The sequence below is a fragment of the Silurus meridionalis genome, chromosome 9 (genome assembly GCF_014805685.1).
Source record: "Silurus meridionalis isolate SWU-2019-XX chromosome 9, ASM1480568v1, whole genome shotgun sequence".
Lineage (NCBI taxonomy): Eukaryota > Metazoa > Chordata > Actinopteri > Siluriformes > Siluridae > Silurus > Silurus meridionalis.
In genome coordinates, this window is record NC_060892.1 from 20,895,250 (window position 1) to 20,914,345 (window position 19,096).

Below are 19,096 nucleotides of genomic sequence, written 5' to 3' on the forward strand. Positions count from 1 at the left end.
AAAAAGCCAATTGTGCAAAGCATAAATTCTGCCTATGAGTCTGGGAAGGAGCTTAAGAAGATTTTAAAATATTGGAAATCAATCATTTCACTGTTTGAAAGATCTTTCACTAGTGGAGAGAATTTACAGCCACTGCCAACTTGCCCAGGCTAGGCAGGTCACCCCGGCAAATAAAACTGAGGGCAGACTGTAATATGGTAAAATAAGTCTTTAAAAAGTGCAGAATTTCAGCAAAAGATCTTGCAAATGGTTCTTTCTACCATTAGAAAGATAAACCACAAGTTTGACCTACATAAGATGTGCCGGGAGGAAGCTGTAGGTAAAAATAAACTATGCCGAAGTAGATCTTGGCAAAGAACAAGGCATTCTATACCAATTCTATACCTCCAGAGTGCTGAAGGAACGTTGTTTCATTTTACTGTGTACTGCATCAGCTATATATAGGTTAAAATGACAATAAAAGCTTCTTGACTTGACTTAAAGTACAAAGATAGAGTTGCTTATTCACAGTACCAGGTCATGTTAGGCTAAAACCAAAAGCAGCATCTGATCACCTGTAAAGCATGGTAGTATAAATGGTGTGGTCTGGGGTGATTGGCTGCCTTAGGGCCTGTCTAAATTGCAATAATAGTATCAACTTTGGACTGCTTGAAAAGAATTAGAGGTCAGATAAGGATATGTGTCAAATGTTTAAGAGGATAATGATACAAAACATACAAGTAAATCTAACAAGGAATAGCTTAATAAGGAAATGAAAGTCTAATTGTACAAAAACTAATATTATACATCAAACAACTGCATAGGTGAAATTAATTAGTGATTAATATTTTTTCCATTAGATGTCAGTGATTGGTTTAGTGGTGGCAAACAAGGCCAGTTACTAAATCCAGGAGTGTATTTTTGTTTGTATTTGTCTATACATACTGTTTAACAAAGACAAATAATAGTTTTTACATACACAGTATTCTCCTTCTATAGGTATTTGGAACCCAAAGGTTAACCCTGCCATATATAAAGCAGATTTAATAAGGTTGCTTTGCCCTGGCATGGTAGTTTTGACCGAGACAAGGACATTTCACTCACCAATCTAATGAGTGCAACCCTCTGTGGTTGAGCAGTTTCTGCCTGCACCTCATCAAGTAAAACCACCAAGGAGGCAATGTAAATGTCTGCATGTGGCTTGACCTGCCTTGTTCATCCTCAATTATGCTGGCTATAATCCTCCACCAACTTGGAATGTGGTGCTGCTGTCAAGATGGCGCTTCCTTTAATGCTAATATAATCCTTGTACTATAGAATAGCAAAGGCATTTTCTGCTGGAATCACATGAAACAAAGCATTGCTGCTTTGTGTTAAAACCAGCATGGACCATGGCCAAACTGAGGTTGACCATTAGAGAGGTTAATTATGAGTTGTTCCTGGCCTTTGATGGAGGGATCGAAGATAGCTGAGACTTAGCCACTGGATTCAAAGAGCCAACAACTATTTCTGTGAGATGATCAATGCTAGTGCATAGTCTATAGATACCACACAGCTTAGACACTCTCTCCACATGAGCACAAATTCTAGATGCAATCAAGTTGTATATAGTGCCTCACCACTAAGTGTGATTTTTCAAGGGCATCCTCCAACTTCCTCAAGGAACTTTTCAGAATATCGACTGAAACTATATCCTTAAAAAAAAAAACAGGCAAATAATTTTTTCGTGTTGTATGTTCCTTTCTTTAATAATGAAGTATTATCTGTAGCTCTCAGCGATTCTCCTCTGTCTTGTACTTCAGACATTTGGCCTCGGTGTGCTCCAGTAGCCTACCGCGCATGAACAATGCGAGAGTTCACGTCTGACCTGGTTCCTGTAAATCGTTTTATTTTAATTTTTTTGTGCCATTGTTGCTTTTGTGCAACAATGCCACCCCAGCATTCGCCCTTTTGCATTTGCCCTATGCCTTTTGCGTCGGGTCCCGCAGGCAGGATGGTGGAATCGATAAAATAAGACTGTATGTCTCCTAAAACCAGGGGCACATCAGCATTTTTGCGAACCTGTAAAGGTTCACAATCTAATGATATAGTTATGATTATGTAGTTTTCTGTATTAATTATATATACTATCAATTAACACTTATAACTGGTTTTAAATAAACAAAAAAAAGTCCAAATCTTCCATCTCTCTTTCTTTTGTGCTTAATTACCGTATTTTTCAGACTATAAGCCGCTACTTTTTCCTCGTTTTGAACCCCACAGCTTAAACAACGAAGCCGCTTATTTATGAATTTTTTCTGGGTTTTTTCCCGTTTTCACAAACTTCAAGCCAAAAAAACGAACCCCATAACATTAGACCAATGAAATTTCCGAACGGAAACGAAAAATTGCACCTCACCTGTGTTCTGAGCTGCACGGCTTTGGGAGAAAATCATACAAGCACAGACAGGTTTCCCAAACTCGTGCTTTTTTATTTTTCTTGGCAACAGCGTTACGGGTTAGTCAAAGAAACTTAGAAATGAGCATTAGAAAATAATAAGGACATATTCCTCGGCCTTGCACACATGCAGTAATACCAGAAAATGCGGCGGCAGGCTATTCCCAAAATACCACTATCCTCTTAAAGAGCCACAACATATTTCACCCGTTACACCATGTAACAGACACTGTCTTCCGTTGAAGCCTGTGTAAAGTTCATTAGTTTTAGTGTAGACACTGCGGCTTATAGACAGGTGTGGCTTATTTATGTTTAAAATGAAAATCTTTGTCAAATTCAGTGGGTGCGCTTTATAGTCCGGAAATTACAGTATTTGTTTTTATGTAACTCTGCATAACATCCTCACTGTTCAATACATTTTGGGATTTGGAGTTCCACCCTGAAGAGCAACATTTCTGAACCATTTGTAGATCTGGAGATCTGTAGAACTTGCATTAATCATAGCAGATGAGACGAGATTTGATCCAGCATTTCAGCACTTTGAGATGTAGCCCACATGCTGTGACCCGGTACTCGAAGGATGTACAGTACGAGGCACTACGAGTCTGCTGCGAATTCTATATTTTGAATGAACATATGAAGTAAATCTTCATCAGAGTAAATCTGTAAGGGCGTTTTTGGCCTGCAAGCCTTGACTCTGGCATGTGTCCTAATCTAAGAAAGATTTAGGAATATTGAAATTAAATGAAAAAGAAAATAAGGCTGATGCAATTCACATCTCGATGCATAGCCAACTATACATTTAAGATACACATGAAGCAGCTACCGATGCGATGCGATGCGATGCGATACAATTCACCCCTATTACAGTTCGATCTGATTTTGATTTGATTGAACGCAATGCGATTCAATGCAATACAATGCAAAGGAAAAAAATAGGATGCTATGCAAATTAATATGGTACAGATAGGTTACTTTACTTTGTCAGCAAATAAATTTACTTACGTGCCCTCTGACTTCTAACGCATGGGCCGTTAACAAGCAGGTATTTGTAGTGCAAAAAATCAATTAATTAATTAAATCAAATCAGACATACTTTTTTGTTCTATTCGAGGAAGATGCAGCTCTACCTCTGCCATGTTAATCTTTATTCTATGTGACTCTCAAGATGCGCCTAAATAATAAAAGTATAGCGTATTTACTAATAATTATAATTAAACTGTTTTTTACAGATGCAAATATGTTCAAAATGATGCATTGTGATAAAAATGTCAACTTGTATCCAATGCACACTTTTTTTTTTAAGTAAAGCATTATAAATGAGAAAGGAAACAGACCTGCTTTAATTCACACACACACACACACACACACACACACACACACACACACACACTCTCTCTCTCTCTCTCTCTCTCTCTCTAAGTTACGCAGCAACTAACCTATTTCTCCACTAAGCCTGACCTTGCTGCTAACAATTTTCTGCAGTTACCTAAAAATGTTCAAATTACATATTGTATTACTGCGTAGAGCTCACACTGATAATTTTTCTACTAAAATAGCAGCAAGTTTAAGTGTAATTATGGCAAAAGAACATCATCATGGAAACATAATATGAAACTTAGGAACGATTGAATGCCATACGCAGCTTTTTTCCCCCAGAGGTGAAACCAAACACTATTTAAGTAATTCATCTGACACCTGTCACCTCTAGAGCAATTCAAACGAACACAGACACACACACACACACACACACACACACACACACACACACAGACACACACAGACACACACACACACAGGGTTACTCTCAGTCAAGGGCATCCCTCTGCGATGCTCGAAAAACAGTGTGTTGCCATCATTCTACACACACACACACACACACACACACACACACACACACACACAAACACACAACACACACACACAAGGTCACACAGCCTCATTTGTACCATTTCTCCCACTGATCCTCCATCCAACCCTCTCCTCCATCTTCTGCTCTGTCGTTCATCCTGTGCAGCAGTGCAGCGTGAGATTGATGGAAAGAGAAATCATAGAAACGCAATGATCTTGCTAGCTGCTAATCCAAACCACGGCGCAAAAAACACAGTGTGCTTCCTTTAACTATTATATAATCTCCTCTCCCTCTCTGTCTGGTTAGTGACTGCAGCATCTCTCACTCCCTCTCTTTTTTCTCTCTTTCTCTCTTGCTCTTTCTCTCGGTGTCTCTCACTGCTATTTGTCAAAACAAAGTGCTTAGGATTAATGATCCAGCTTCGGTCACCTTTCCTTTCCTCTCTGTATCTCTACCTCTCTCTCCCCTCCCATTTCTCTCTCTCTCTCTCTCTCTCTCTCTCTCTCTCTCTCTCTCTCTCTCGCTCTCTCTATCTCTCTATCTCCGAATCATGTTGACGGCAATTATTGAGGGTGAGTGGAGCAGCTTCACGAGATGAAGGCAACATGGTTGTGCATGTGTTCGCATTCTATTAATCGTTTCACTCACTACAATCGTTCCCTAAGGAATTGCTGTGTGAGAGAGCAAAGGGGGATGATGCAATTACTGAAGAGGAATAACTGAATCTATATAACAGAAACAAGGGCTTTTAAGATACATACAACACAATATATATATATATATATATATATATATATATATATATATATATATATATATATATATATATATATATATATATATATATAAAAGAAATATATTATAATAAAATTCTGCTAAATGTTATCATGAACTTCTCCAATAAATAATCTGAAATTAATCATTCAACATTCACACTATTGTTTTTGTGGATGCTTTCGTTCGATTCACTGGAAAACCAGTACCGGAAATAAGCAAAATCATCTGCCAATAGTACAAGACAAGCTTCAAAATGAGTAAAACTAGAAATACACTTAATCTAAGATAAAATGTTTAGTTATTTTTGTGCATATTCATGACATCCTTACTTGCTATGGTATTATTTTCAGTGAATGCATAAAACAAGCTACAAAACAAACACAAGACGACTTGATATTCAATAAAACCTTATATTATGGAAAAATATCTGTTTATTCTACATAATCTCCTAAATGTATACATTTGTGTATACGAAGACTAGAAAGAAAAATGTAGATGCTTTATGCTCGTCACATGTACTTTACAGCATAGTAAAATTCTTTCTTCACATATCCCAACAATGTTAGGAAGCTGGGGTCAGAGCACAGGGTCAGCCATGTTACAGCGCCCCTGGAGCTCAAGGGCCCAAAGACTGGCAACTTGGCGATACCAGGGCTTGAAACCCCAACCTTTGCGATCAGTAACCCTTAATCGTTGAGTTACCACCTTAAATCAACTGAGAAGGCAGGGTTCCATTTAGCTATGTAATACAATTTTTCTGAGACAACAGCATTTTCTCATTTTCCAAATCGTGTCAAATAATAAGAAATGAAAAATATTGAATATTGTACCTTTATTCGAGTTTTGTGGGCATCACCAATCTAGTTGATAGCTAATACTGTAGCTGGTGTCTACAGCGTAAATAAATACTAAGTGTACGTAGCGACAGATGGGACTATAGTGATCCTATTAAGTTTAAATCTTGCTGTCAAATCTGTTTAAAGTTTTGTTTAGTGGATTTGACTTGACAAGTATATTTGTGGGTCACTTTATTAGTAACAGCATTATACCTGCACAATCATGCAGTTCGATCCAATCTGTTGTCCATGTGGCAGCAATGCAACGTATGCGGTAATGCAGTCACAGTTCAGACCCCCTACTATGACCACAATCACTACAATGTAGGTTCATTTAAAAATATATATTTTAGCATTAGCTACTAATACTAGTATTTGCTAATAATGCTAGATAAAGCTTATAATTCTTTGGCCCACGGAGTCACCAGGCATCCAAAGCTCCCAGGCGAAGAAAGTTATGTGTCTGGGCTATGCATTTCACTGTAATAATAGGGGATGCTATTACTTTTGAACACCATTCATTCATTCTACAAACTATTATTACTAGCTGTCACCTGACTCTCCTGCTAACAATTCACATGTCAAGGTTAAACACTGATAATATTGATATAGTGATAAAGCAGCTCTATCAGGACATACACACATCAATATGCTGTATGCAGATTAATATCTATAGATTAGTATATGCAAAGAATAAGACCACACTCATTGCTGTGCAATAAAAAATGGAACATTTGCCGCTCCTGCAGAGAAATGTGTATTAGAGGATCCGAACAGATGCCCAGATTTGGGTGTAGGCCAGGGGCATGGAGTGCATTTTAAGGGGGGGGTGAAAGTCTGCAGTACAGTGGGAATTAATATTACATTTCAGGGTGGCATTCTGCAGAAACATTCCTGTGTGGTACTTCTCGGTCAACCATCATTTAAAGATAAGCAAACAGTGAGCATTGGTTACAGCTAAACCCACACAGATCATTCACAAAGAGAGAGAGAGAGAGAGAGAGAGAGAGAGAGAGAGAGAGAGAGAGAGAGACCAAAGTAATCTTCTTACTGACTAAAATAATTTCATGGATATTTAGTATTCCACACTTCCTCTTCCACTGAAAATATGGACAAAATTAGCCAGCAATGAATCAGCTACTTCCTTTTTGACTTGCCAACAATTCACAAGCACATTGTACAATAATTATTAGTCATTAAGAATATTAAGAACATTTGGCAAACTTCCTGCATATCCAGCATGTGCTTCTTTAACACTGGATCTATAGAATTTCAGGTGAAGTCTAGACAAATCTATTCATATGCTTCATACAGCAGTGTTAATTAATGGCCAAAAATAATTCTGACAACAGGGACAGTCCATGTCTTCATGTCGTCTCAGGGAGTTTTCATTGCCACTGTCATCTTCTGGCTTGCTGATTGGGAAGAATTGTATACATTTAAGCTGATTTGTGACTTAACTGCTATTAAAAGCACTATAACAATAAAAACCTAAATGAAATATTTAAATATGGAACAATATTATTAGGCACATAACAATTATTGAAATTATTTTTCCTGGGGTACCAGTGACCAGTGTCCCTTTCTTCTCTTCAGATCTGCCTGATTCATCCCTACCTCTGGATTGAGTTCTTTTCAATATAAAAGACCACCCTGTGCAGCTGAGGATGGTTCCACATGAACAGCTTAAAGATCCATGAAGTTACTGAGCAACTCGAGTACTATGAGGATGAATTTGGACTGTAATTCATATTAACAGTCTGCTAGAATGGTTCAGGACTGCAGTTTCTGCATGAACAGTTCTGCATATAAGCATCCATCACTAAACACTACACCTCAACAATGATGGCCACCAAGATAAGGATGGGTTCCCTGTAAAAGTCTGGTCAGTGGTTTGCTCATTTAGGGGGAAATGTATAAGGAACAGACTTAGGTAGTAAACGTATATATATTTCTACTTTATATATATTTACATTGGGACAATGTCCATTGTTAAAAACGATATGCAAAAACAAACAAAAAAACGTAATGAAATGATTTTTTTATCACCATCATTATCATCAAATTAAAGTGTGTCCTCAAAATCATTAACAAACACACTGACATGCCTATGCATCATTTTTTTAATTCCAGAATTCAGTTCAACCGGAATGAATGCATTTTTCCGATTTTCGCAAGAACTTTAGACATCCGACAAAAAAGATTACTTACTTCGACATCCTGATAATCTGTAGCCCACGTAAGCAACTGATCATTTACACGGATCATATCTTTTTATATGTCCTGTAATATACATGCACTTACATGACCCAGATAGGGTCTTAATGACAACCGACTGAAATAAACCCCATAAACTTCTTACAGATTAAAAGAACAGAGATATGATCTGTACCCTGTAAAGAAAAAGTCTGGGTTTGGATTACATTCACATGGTTTTGTAGGAATGATGCTGCATCTCCACTCTTTCACCTCCAAAATGTAATGCAGGGTTAAAGAGGATTTTATGGTTACAGTGTAATGTATATATCCATGAGGTCTATTAGAAGAATCTAAGGGGTGTTTGCATGACTTAAAAATGAAACTAGGAATTCAGCACAAATTATTAATAAAATACAATCTTCTGTGCTTTTCTTTATATATCAGGTCATATAGTGGCTGATGTTATCAGTGGCATTGTGGAAAACAAATGATTGTCTAATTATAAGTTTGGAAACAAGGCACAAAATTCCTTATTATTCCTGGTTTCAAATGAGATCTTTTAAAATAATAATAATAATAATTCAATACTTGGTTATCAATGAGAAAGCGGTAACAGTTAAATCAACAAGCATCCTCTCATTTTCCAAAAGGAGCATCAGCATCTTTATGTCAATGGGTTTCTTTTTATCCAAAAATGGGGGGGAAATGAATTGTTTTGTTATAAGCATTTTGTAGGATGTTGATGTTCTTACCTGAAAGCAGCAGCGGCGGCGGCTCGGGGCTGTGCAGCCCGTGAAGACTGTGCAGGAGTCGGGCTTTTCCTCTTCTCTCTCTCCGCCATTTCTTTCTTCCGCCTCCCTTTTTTCCCATTCATCAGCAGTATCAGGAGCAGAAACAGAGCAGGGAGGTGGGATGCTGCGATAAGGCCGGCGGGAGGGGCGCGGATCCTGGCTCTAGTGGTCCAATACCGGATACCGGCGAGGAGATGATACCGATACCACACACTATAGCTTTCTAAATTAGTTCAGTCCGCATATAAAAAAGGGCGGAAAATGTCAAAACAAACACACGTGATTAATAATAATAATAATAATAATAATAATAATAATAATAATAATAATAATAATAATAATAATAATATTATTAATAATAATAATAATAATAATGATAATAATAATAATAATAATAATAATAATAATAATAATACAAGGGGCGTCAGTATGCAAAGAACAATCATGTGACTTAATCCTCAGCAGGGGGACATCTATTTTATATTGTACTGGAAATTCAGTACAATGGCTTAGCAAGTACTTACAGAAGTCAGTACAGTGTCCAGCATGCACCTGCAAAATTCAGTGCAGTGCCCATTAGGCATTTGAAGAAAAACATCAGTGAAATGCCAAGCATGCATTGTACTAAAACATACCTGCAGAATTCAATTAATTATTTTTGCATTTATGTGCAGAATGTAGTACAGTGTCCATCATACCTCTTGTGGCATTTAGTGCAGTGTCCATCCTGCTTTTGCAAAAAATTCAGTAAAATGCCCATCATGAATCTGCAGAATTCATTACAATGTGCACCCTGCACTTTCGGAATTCATTGAAATGTCCAACATGCATCTGAAGAATTCAATACAATGTCCAGCATTTATGTGCAGAATGTAGTGTCCAGCATGCACTTGCAAAAAAAAAACATCCAGTGACATGCAAAACATGCAACTGCAGAATTCATTAGTGCCCACCTTGCATGTACAGATTTCATTGAAATGCTCAGCGTACGTCTGCAACATTTTTGCAAAAAAAATCTTTAGAATTCCCAACATGCATTTATAGAATTCAGTACAATGTCCAGCATGCACTTGCAAAATTCAGTACAGTTTCAATCATGTCAAACATCCAGTGAAATGCCCAACATACATCTGCAGAGTTCAATACAACGTCTACTATGTATGTCCAGAATTTAGCGCACTGTCCAGCGGGGACTTGTAGATTTCAGCTAAATGCAAAGCTTGCATATCCAGAATTCAGTACAATGTCTAGCATGCACTTGAGGAATATCTGTACAATTCAACATGATGCACAGCATGCATCCATAAAACTCACTACATTGCCTGGGAATCATTTTGCAAATACACAATACAATTGGAATCTCTACAGTCCACTCCCTCATGTTTGTTCACTATTGAAGTGCACCTTATAGCTCAAAGAAATAGTATTGTAATCTCCAAGGTAGGCATAATAAAGACAGCTGCAATTTCATTGGTTAGTTTATAAATAAATAAAAGGTTAAAAAAGGAAAAGTGAAGCAACAGAGGGACAGTTGTTTTAAACTCCTCCATTCTCTCATTCCCTCACTATACCTGTCCTGATCATTTGAACAGTTTCAGCACATAGTATGTGACATCATATAGGGATGATGATCATTAAAAGGTTGTGATAATGTACCAGAGAGTTTTCTTTGTAAAACATGACAGATTATAAATGGTGCATTTAGATGTCACAGCCAAAGAAATATATATACTACTCCTTAAGTCAGTCAAGTTGTTTGGGTTATTTACATGTATAGCATTTGGCAGATACACTATTCTGGTGTGACTTACATTTATTCCATGTATATACAGGGCAGTGGATGGATAAGGGCCTTGCTCAAGGGCCCAGCACCTTATCCACTGAGCTACCACTTATATGTGCTGAAAAAATGCATGTCTAAATTACCTGCTGTATCAATTATGTGCATATAATAATAATACATACATATGTAATTTCTGCTACTGTATAAAAAAAACGCATCTTCAAACTGAAGCAAACATTATAACAGAATTACTAATTAGTTTTTAATTACTCAGCAAATCATTTATTACACCTTGTCTGATAGCGATTGAATGAGTTTAATGTTCTAGATTTGTCATAGACCTGATTATCCACTGGAGATAAAAAATAAAATAAAATAAAATAAAAGTCTACACAAGTCTGTTACAATGGCAGGGTTTTATGGTGTAAAACAAAAAATGACACCAAGCTCGATCATGTCAGAATTTCTTTTCCCATCCTCAATGTGAAATCATGCATATAAATATATAAAGTAAAAATTAATCAGAAACATTTTAGGGGGAAAAGAATATTTAAAAATGTTACAATAATAACAAATACAATAACTTGGTTGAAAAAGTGTATGCACTCTTTTACAGTTGGTGCTGTGGCTATATTTAGAAAGAATCAATCACTTTCAATCTTGTATTTTTTTAAAAGATATTATTTTTAACATTATACATTAATACTGATGACTTTTGATTTGATGACACGTTTGAATTGATGCACACTCTTGCCATTCTCTTAGTCAGCCTCATGAGGTAGTTACCTGAAATGTTTTTCCAACAATCTCAAAAAGTTCCCAGAGGTGTCGAGTGCATGTTGGCTGCTTTTCCTTCACTCTTTGGTTCATCCTAAAATCCTAAAATTGGATTTCGATTGGGTGATAATGGATGCCAGGTCACCTGATGCAGAACGCCATCACTTTCGACCTTGAACAAATGACTCTTATATCATCTCATCACATGGCACACCAAAAAGATGAAACAAAGCTCCTCAGTGACATCACCAAGAACAGGATGACCCTTCATAATGTATAAAAGGACAAAAAAAAAACTTGCCAGAGAGGCCATTTGAAATACGACAACAGCTACAGGACTTTTTTACAAGCACTGATTACTCAATCAACAATCTCTCGAATTTATTTTTTGCCCTTTTTTTACAAAAAACACACAAGCTCAATTACATCACTACATCAAAAGATTTTCTTTCATTTTTTATTATTCCTAATAATAAAATTCCCAAAAGCGCTTTTTTTTTTATTTAATATGATGTCAAACATCAGTTTTCTGCCAAAAAGTCAGGTTTTCTGTGGCATGAGTTGAAAATTGTTCACCAAAAGTCTCCATTGTAAGAAATTACTCTCTCAACCAGGATTCTACTCCAACATACACTTCATTAACTCATTCACAAAATGCCTTTAATAGCATAGATGTCATTAGGAAATATGTATAGAAAACCAGTTAAATAACATTTAATCATTTTTTAACATGGGACCAGCAGCAGGACGTTAAGGACCATCTTTGACAAAAGGTGTTCAATTACCATTATATTACAATTATATCACTTAACCACTTGGGCCACTACTCAATTCTTACAATTTGGATTGAAAGTGATAATAATTGAAAGCACAAATTTCTGTTAATTCCTGGTTGTTTTACCAGCAATTACCAGGGGGAAAAGAGATACTTAGACTTGAACTGGAAGAAAAAGTTTATTTCTAGTGATGCAACCTTGGAGAAGCTTACTTAGGAGACAATTCACTACGGGTCAATGCCGACTTCTGATCTGGTGGAATGGCCCGAGGGCAAAGGTCAGCTCCTAAACGTCCAGTGGTAAATATTTCACTCACAATCTGTGTGCCCACTTTCTGGAAGGTTAGATGTATTACAGTCAACATTACAGCCAGTGGTTGATCTTGATAATTTGGAAGTTTGTTTTTGTATCTATGTCAGTGAAGTGCTAACAACTTGTAGAAAATGTCTTCATTAATAAAAATAATGTGTAATTGTGAATCGTAACAGATGCAGTTATCAAGAAATAGTACAAAAAAAATAAAAAGGTTTTGCTGTGAAGCAGCAGATCAATTTTACAATGTAAAACAGTAAATAGTTTCTGTTAATATCAGCAATGTGGAATTGTGATGTTCTATCAAAACGACTACAATAAAGCCCTTAGTGCCCCCTTTTTGGCTTTGGCCAGTGCCCCAAATGTTTGTGCTCAGCCTTGAATCTGACCATACTGGTGTTTTTCCTGCTCCTCTAACTCACCCAACTAAAACGTCTCCTTGTTGCAATATTTCAGGATTGTTAATTAGCTGATGCACTGAATCCAATAAGCTGAGGAGCAGGAAAAAAAATGTGCAAGACAGAAGCAAGTCCTGGAGCAAGATAAATAAAAGAAGAAAATGTGATTGAGGCCATTAAAGTTTTTCACTCATTTAATTATGGAATCACTTCCATTAGTGTCTTCTTTAAAAAAACAACAACAAAAAAATACCTACAAAAAACCCCTGGAACACAGCATCCTGATTACTTGGAAAAGAAATGTCCTTGATGTAAACACATCATACACCTGCAGACAAAGCAGGTGATAAATCTCGAGCTTAAATAAAGAACAAAAGATATTAAAATACAGCAAAAAAATTCACACACACATTAAACTTCATGAGTCCAGTTGAAATGTATACTGGATGCACTAAAGATGTGTGCGCACAGTGTTAGTTACCGTACAAGTCTTGTTTAATTCACAGATAATGTTTTCTTTTTCAGAGTCATTTCAAATTTCACTTCTTTTCAGAGCAAACAATGTCTGATTCATTGTGAACGTAAGGCATCAGTGGTGATCTTCTGAACCTTGACCCCTGAGCTATCTCCTCCCCTGGATTATCAGCGTTTTGGCAACTACGCCATCTGGAATCTGTAGCTCTTTAAACCCTGCGTGATAAAAGGAGGATTTGAATTACCTCTGTAATCCTTAGATACCAAATGTGTCAACACATGTTACAGTATAACTGTGAGATTCAACTTCATTTAACATGAAGCCAGGTGCTCACTGTGCGATTTTTGGATATGATTTGGTCCAAAAATGTAAAAGATTCCTATAATTCTAGGTTGCTGTCAAAGGATTTTAGGCCCTGCCCACACGCATATTTTGCTTTCCGTTTTGGCCTTCCGTACGCACCGTGACGGAGGCATTTAAAAATGATGCTGCGTTTTTTTTGCCATTGGTGTGACCTTTCAAAGAGCTGGAAAGTAAATAAACAGCAGGCGGAAATGACACGTGTAAAAAGAAAACGTGTTACGGTTTGCGCATGAGCAGTACAGGGACGTAAAAGCGTTTTTTCAGACGTTTCAGTGTGGATGTGCAACTTTTTGGAAAATGATTGAAAACGGAAGGGTGGAGGCGTAGAGTTTCTGGACTCCCAATTTATCCGGATTTGTGTGACTTCTCCTGCGACGACCATAAAAACCAAGAATCAATAAGAGCGCCGACCTGATGGCGCTATTAGCTCAACGCTATTAGTGCAAACAGCCAATAGGAAAAAAGTCGAAACGAGTCAGGCGACAGTACAGCAAGAAGAGGCTACCATTAACGAGAGAAGGCAGGTGTCACGGACATTGACATTATGACCAATTGCAAAAGGTTTTCAAAATCGCACAGTGTGCACCCGGCATTACATTCCAACCTTTGGAATTTCTTTCATGTAACGAAGACACTTTTTATGTTTTTGGATCTGATATTTACAAGCTTTTACATAAATTTTATATTTAAAAAAGCAATTAAAAAAAAAAGTGGTGGGAGAGAACATCGAATGCAAATGCATAAAGGTGCAGTCTTCTGCTACGTCTTCTGGTGTTTTGCTAAAAAAAAATAAAGTGTCTTTTTTTTTTTTTTTTATAAATGTAACTTGCATATTATGTGGCGTAATTGTGTCAAACCCAACACGACTGTTTATTCATTGATAATCCCTTTTAAAACTTACATCTGTAACAAAATGCTTCTCATCAGACCCAATATACAGAAAAAGAAAAATAATTTAGATTGTTTTGTTCAATGCCTGTCCCTTAATCCAGCGGTGCCCTTTTTTGTGCCACGGACCGGTTTAATGTAAGACAATATATTCACGGAGCGGCCTATAAGGTGTGGCGGATAACTACAACAAAATAAAATGATACGACCGGCTTAAAAACTGGTATTTTCTAAATATAATAAACGTGAATCCACTGTGTTGTTTTTGTTCATGTTGCTAGATTGGGGGTTTGAATTTAGCGGTAATGTATTATGTGTTAGCAGCCCCTTTAAGAAGGTAGCGGATGGAGGTAAGACATGTGACTGAGGCAAGCTTCATGACATGTATCAAGAGTGAGTTATAGACAGATGTGGAGGAGAGAATCCGGGAATTTTCCAAAATAAAACGTCGCTCAGAATCAGATAATAAATAAAACGAAAATAATGTAAGTTATGTATTCTTTCTGTGCGGCCCGTGTGTTCAAGAAAGATTTTTTGTCCATCATACACCTGCGTCTGCTTTATTTTTCTCTCCTGCAGGAGGAACGTCCGGAATCGTGTTTCCTTTCTTCATCTCGAGTCCTTTGACCCAGGTGTAGGCGAACGAGCCTCCGAGGACCATTATGTTGCTGCTCCACCACAGCAGGCTTTTGTGCGATTGCTCGATCGCGATCGCGATGACTGTCTGTGCGCACGCCTTCGCCGTGCCGGACACGTTGTGAGTCAGTGGACTGGTGAATTTAATCTGCATGCCTGTCACGTATCCGATGGCAAAGCCGAAGATGCCCCCGAGGACCATCATGCCCCAGAAATGGACGTCCGAGGCGTGGCTGAAATCGAAGATGCGTGGCAACTCTCCGAAAGCGATGATCAGTGGGATGAAGAGCACGCACGCGTTTAGGTTGTTATAGTACGATAGCCTCCAGATGCTTCCATCCACTGCAGGCATCACTTTCTTGGTGTAAATGGCATTTAAGGAGACGCAGGCACTTGCCAGGACCCCGAATACCACCCCGATCCAGGAGAGGGAGCCGGCGGCATCTTCCTGGTCCACACCGAGCCAAAAACCACCTGAGAAAGAACATCACACAACAGAAGAAGATCGGATCATTTTAGTGACTTGGTTCTTTAAATCTTGTTCATCAAAATGAACGAATCTTTTGAGGAGTCATTTAGTTCATTCCTTTGATCAGAAATAAAATAAATGGTAATATTTTAATTACCAGATTCCACACCATATACAAACATCGACTATAGTTCTAATAATGAAAATATGACAATGCAGCTAAGGACAAATTATGATCAACAGAATGAGTCACTTCATCTCTCATATCTTATTTTTACAATAACGATGGGAGTCATGTGATCAAAGAAACGAGGACTCCTGAGGTGAACTTCTCAATTCTGTTTCCTGTACTTAACCTACGGAGCTTTTGTGATGCTTTTATGCGTGTCCAGTAGAAAATGAACGAATTACTTTTTGAGACTACACGTTCTTCCATCTCTACACATTACACTCAATTTGGCAGTGTTATTACAATGACAACTTTTTGTGTACACCATTTTACTTTTTTAATCCGCCTACAATTTTGCGCACTGTATTGTGTCAATGTGAAGAACTGAGAGAGATTATTGCACCTCTGGCCATCTTCAGCTGACAGTCGAAAAGAAATTGATTTGGTCGCAGATACACTTACAAAGATCTTTCAAGATGGACATTTAAAAAAAAACAGTTCAAAACAGTTGAGCGTTTTCATGAACCATTTATACTTTTGTGTTTTCTTTCCTGTCGAATTGGAACAAAAACCACACAATTTGCCTTTCAAATCCCCAGGAAAACTGTAATGCACAGAGAAAAAACCCAAAGAAATCCCTGGGTCATTTTATGGGGTTAATATGGATAATATCTTCCGCTAGAGATGATGCATGTGGGTGGTGTAGCTGTGGTTCCAGTTAAAAGAGACTTGTTGAATTGTGTTCATTGGGGTTTTTTGCTTTAGTAATGGTATTCATTCTGTGTTTCTGTATAATATCGATATTTTCTATAGCCGTGGCTTCATAACGATGGTATTAAAAGGTGGATTGTTTTAGGTAGAACACCACCACCTCCATCATTGTTAACTTTGTTTTTTTAATGCAAATCATGGCTTTTCTCACAGATGTTGGTGCTTCGGTCGAGATGTGTCATCCCAAGAAAATGACTGAGAAATTCGGAGTTTCAGTGGTAACTTAGTGGTTTAGGAATTGAACTTTGGATCGGAAAGCGAGTCCAAATACCAGCCACACCACACTCCCTGGCCCCTGAGCAAGGCCCTTAACCCCATATCTGCTCAGGTGTATGACTGAGATAAATGTAAGTCACTCTGGATTAGAGTGTTCTGCCGAATGCCATCGAAGCAACATAAATGTCAATGTAAATACAACTAAGTACAATACAATGGTGATGCCAAGTTCACCATGAGTGCTCTGTACACCAACTTTTAATTGTATAAGTGACTGTAAACACGTTCAGAGGATCTGATAGTGGAGTTTGGCTTGAAGCCTGAGCACACGGACATACCCAAAATGACGCCACAACACAGCAGGGCGTGTAGTGACGTGGTCTGCTTGAGGATGACGTAACTGAAGAGGACGTTGAACACCGTGCTCAGTGAGCGGCCCACCGTGTAGAAAGCGACTCCGACGTGTTTCAAGCACAGGTTGTTGAAGGTGATCATGGAGATGAAGACGAGAGAGAGGGGTAAGATCTGGAGCGACACTTTCATATCCACTTTAATGGAGGGGAAGTCCACGTAGCCCGGTTTCAAAGACGACAACAAGCTCATGAGGCCGCAGAGTCCCACACTCACCACGCACTGGAAGAACGTGACGAAGAGCGGCGCGTCCATATTCTTACTGTCCAGGAGGTGGTTGTTCATGAAGACCATGGCGATGGACACAAACCAGTACAAAGCCACCACAAACGCGATCTTTATCGACCGCAAGAGGAACGACTCCTCTTTTCCGTCCTCCTCCTTGGGGTCAGAGTTGCTCAAAGCCATTTTTAAAATCCTCGAGCGTTTCAACTGAGTCCTGTTCATAGTGAAAAATCAGAGGGTCAAACTCACAAATTATAACATTATCAAGAACTGTACTTTGTCTTGTCTCACTGTGCTACATAAAATACCAAAAATGTGTTGTACCCCATTCCACAAAAAAGTGAAAATCCAAGTAAACACGAAAAATAATCAACACTCGTGTATTTCTGTGCACTTCCGGGATCCGGAGGACCCTTAGGTAGCTTCGTGTACGCCTGAATTAAAATCGTACCGTGTACACGAGAATTTTCGATTATAGTAAAGCATGTTACACTGTTTAAAATAGCATATAACACTGTTTAAAATAGCATATAACACTGTTTAAAAACAATAAAAATTTGCACAAATGGTATTTAAACGGCTTTAAAAAGTGGCGCATGCGCAGTAACTCCATTTTCTTAACCCATCATCATGCACTAATTAGGCGATTTTTATTGAAAAGAACATTTATACATCAAGAATTAGGATACAAAAGTATCAAAAGAAAGAAACATGCCAAGTCTTTCTACATAAGCGATAAAAACTAACAAGTGCTGTATTTGTTTGATCTCTGGAAATGTGGACGTGGTGTAGTAACACTACAGACAAGAAATCTCCACTGTCAGACTTACACTATAAAGCATCACATCTTCACTCACTTGAAATGAAATAAGGACTAAATTCATGTTGAGAAAAAATTTATAAGTATTTATATATAAGGAAATATTATAATTACCTGACTGGATTGTTCCCTGAGCAATGAGGCACTTTGCAGTTTTTTTCTGTGTCAGACAAGGAAGTGATTATAAACTCCTCCTTTAGATAGCAGGCAGGTAACACATTATGCAAACTTAACTGGACTTTCCTGACAGGTTACTTTTGCTGCTGAGAATCTGGTATTGAAAAGGTTAATGGGTTGTGATTTTTATTTCCAAGGACATAAATCAAGTCAAGTAGGTTTTTATTGTCATTTCAACCATTTACAGTACAGCAAACAGTGAAACAAAACAGCCTTCCAAAGGACCAAAGTGCATAAGGCATCATAAACGAACAAAAAGTAACACACCTTATAAACTTATATCACACTTATATCAATTGTAAAAGAGCAGAGGACACAAATATACTGTACTGCTGTTTCAAAGACACGTATATATGCTAAGCATGCAATTTTATATCACAATATAAAACATGATGCTTATAGACCTGGATAGATCAAACCTGGCATACGAATGGTGATAATAATCATTCTAATAATATGTTTAATCGTTATAGCACATTTCTCATGCTCCTGGATGCTTCACAATAAAGAACGATGCACAACAGTCAATCATATAGATGTGGATCATTTTTCAGACCAA

General features: G+C 37.7%; 2 protein-coding genes across 6 annotated transcripts in view; both read right to left on the reverse strand.

Annotated features, from left to right (window-relative positions):
• Nucleotides 1–9,030, reverse strand: part of mapk8ip1b (mitogen-activated protein kinase 8 interacting protein 1b) — a 33,190-nt gene extending 24,160 nt beyond the window's left edge. The window contains exon 1 of one of the 3 annotated variants that reach the window (XM_046857953.1): nucleotides 8,833–9,027. In XM_046857953.1, coding sequence (XP_046713909.1) covers nucleotides 8,833–8,954 — 122 coding nt within the window. In that variant the 5' untranslated portion in view covers nucleotides 8,955–9,027. Of the gene's footprint in view, nucleotides 1–4,365; nucleotides 4,729–8,832 lie in introns of those variants that run through there. The other 2 variants (XM_046857954.1, XM_046857955.1) reach the window with 2 other exon arrangements.
• A 4,063-nt stretch (nucleotides 9,031–13,093) lies between these two features.
• Nucleotides 13,094–18,554, reverse strand: slc35c1 (solute carrier family 35 member C1). 3 transcript variants are annotated; one of them, XM_046858252.1, is made up of 3 exons: nucleotides 18,475–18,554; nucleotides 17,243–17,754; nucleotides 13,094–15,753 (listed from the first exon to the last, which is right to left on the reverse strand). In XM_046858252.1, exons 2-3 carry the CDS (start codon nucleotides 17,721–17,723, stop codon nucleotides 15,185–15,187), a joined length of 1,050 nt encoding a protein of 349 aa, XP_046714208.1. In that variant the 5' UTR covers nucleotides 17,724–17,754; nucleotides 18,475–18,554; the 3' UTR covers nucleotides 13,094–15,184. The 3 variants fall into 3 exon arrangements, with proteins under 3 accessions (XP_046714208.1, XP_046714207.1, XP_046714206.1); XM_046858251.1 differs by lacking the exon at nucleotides 18,475–18,554 and adding an exon at nucleotides 17,865–17,969; XM_046858250.1 differs by lacking the exon at nucleotides 18,475–18,554 and having other exon boundaries at nucleotides 17,243–17,965.
• Between the last annotated feature and the right edge of the window lie 542 nt (nucleotides 18,555–19,096).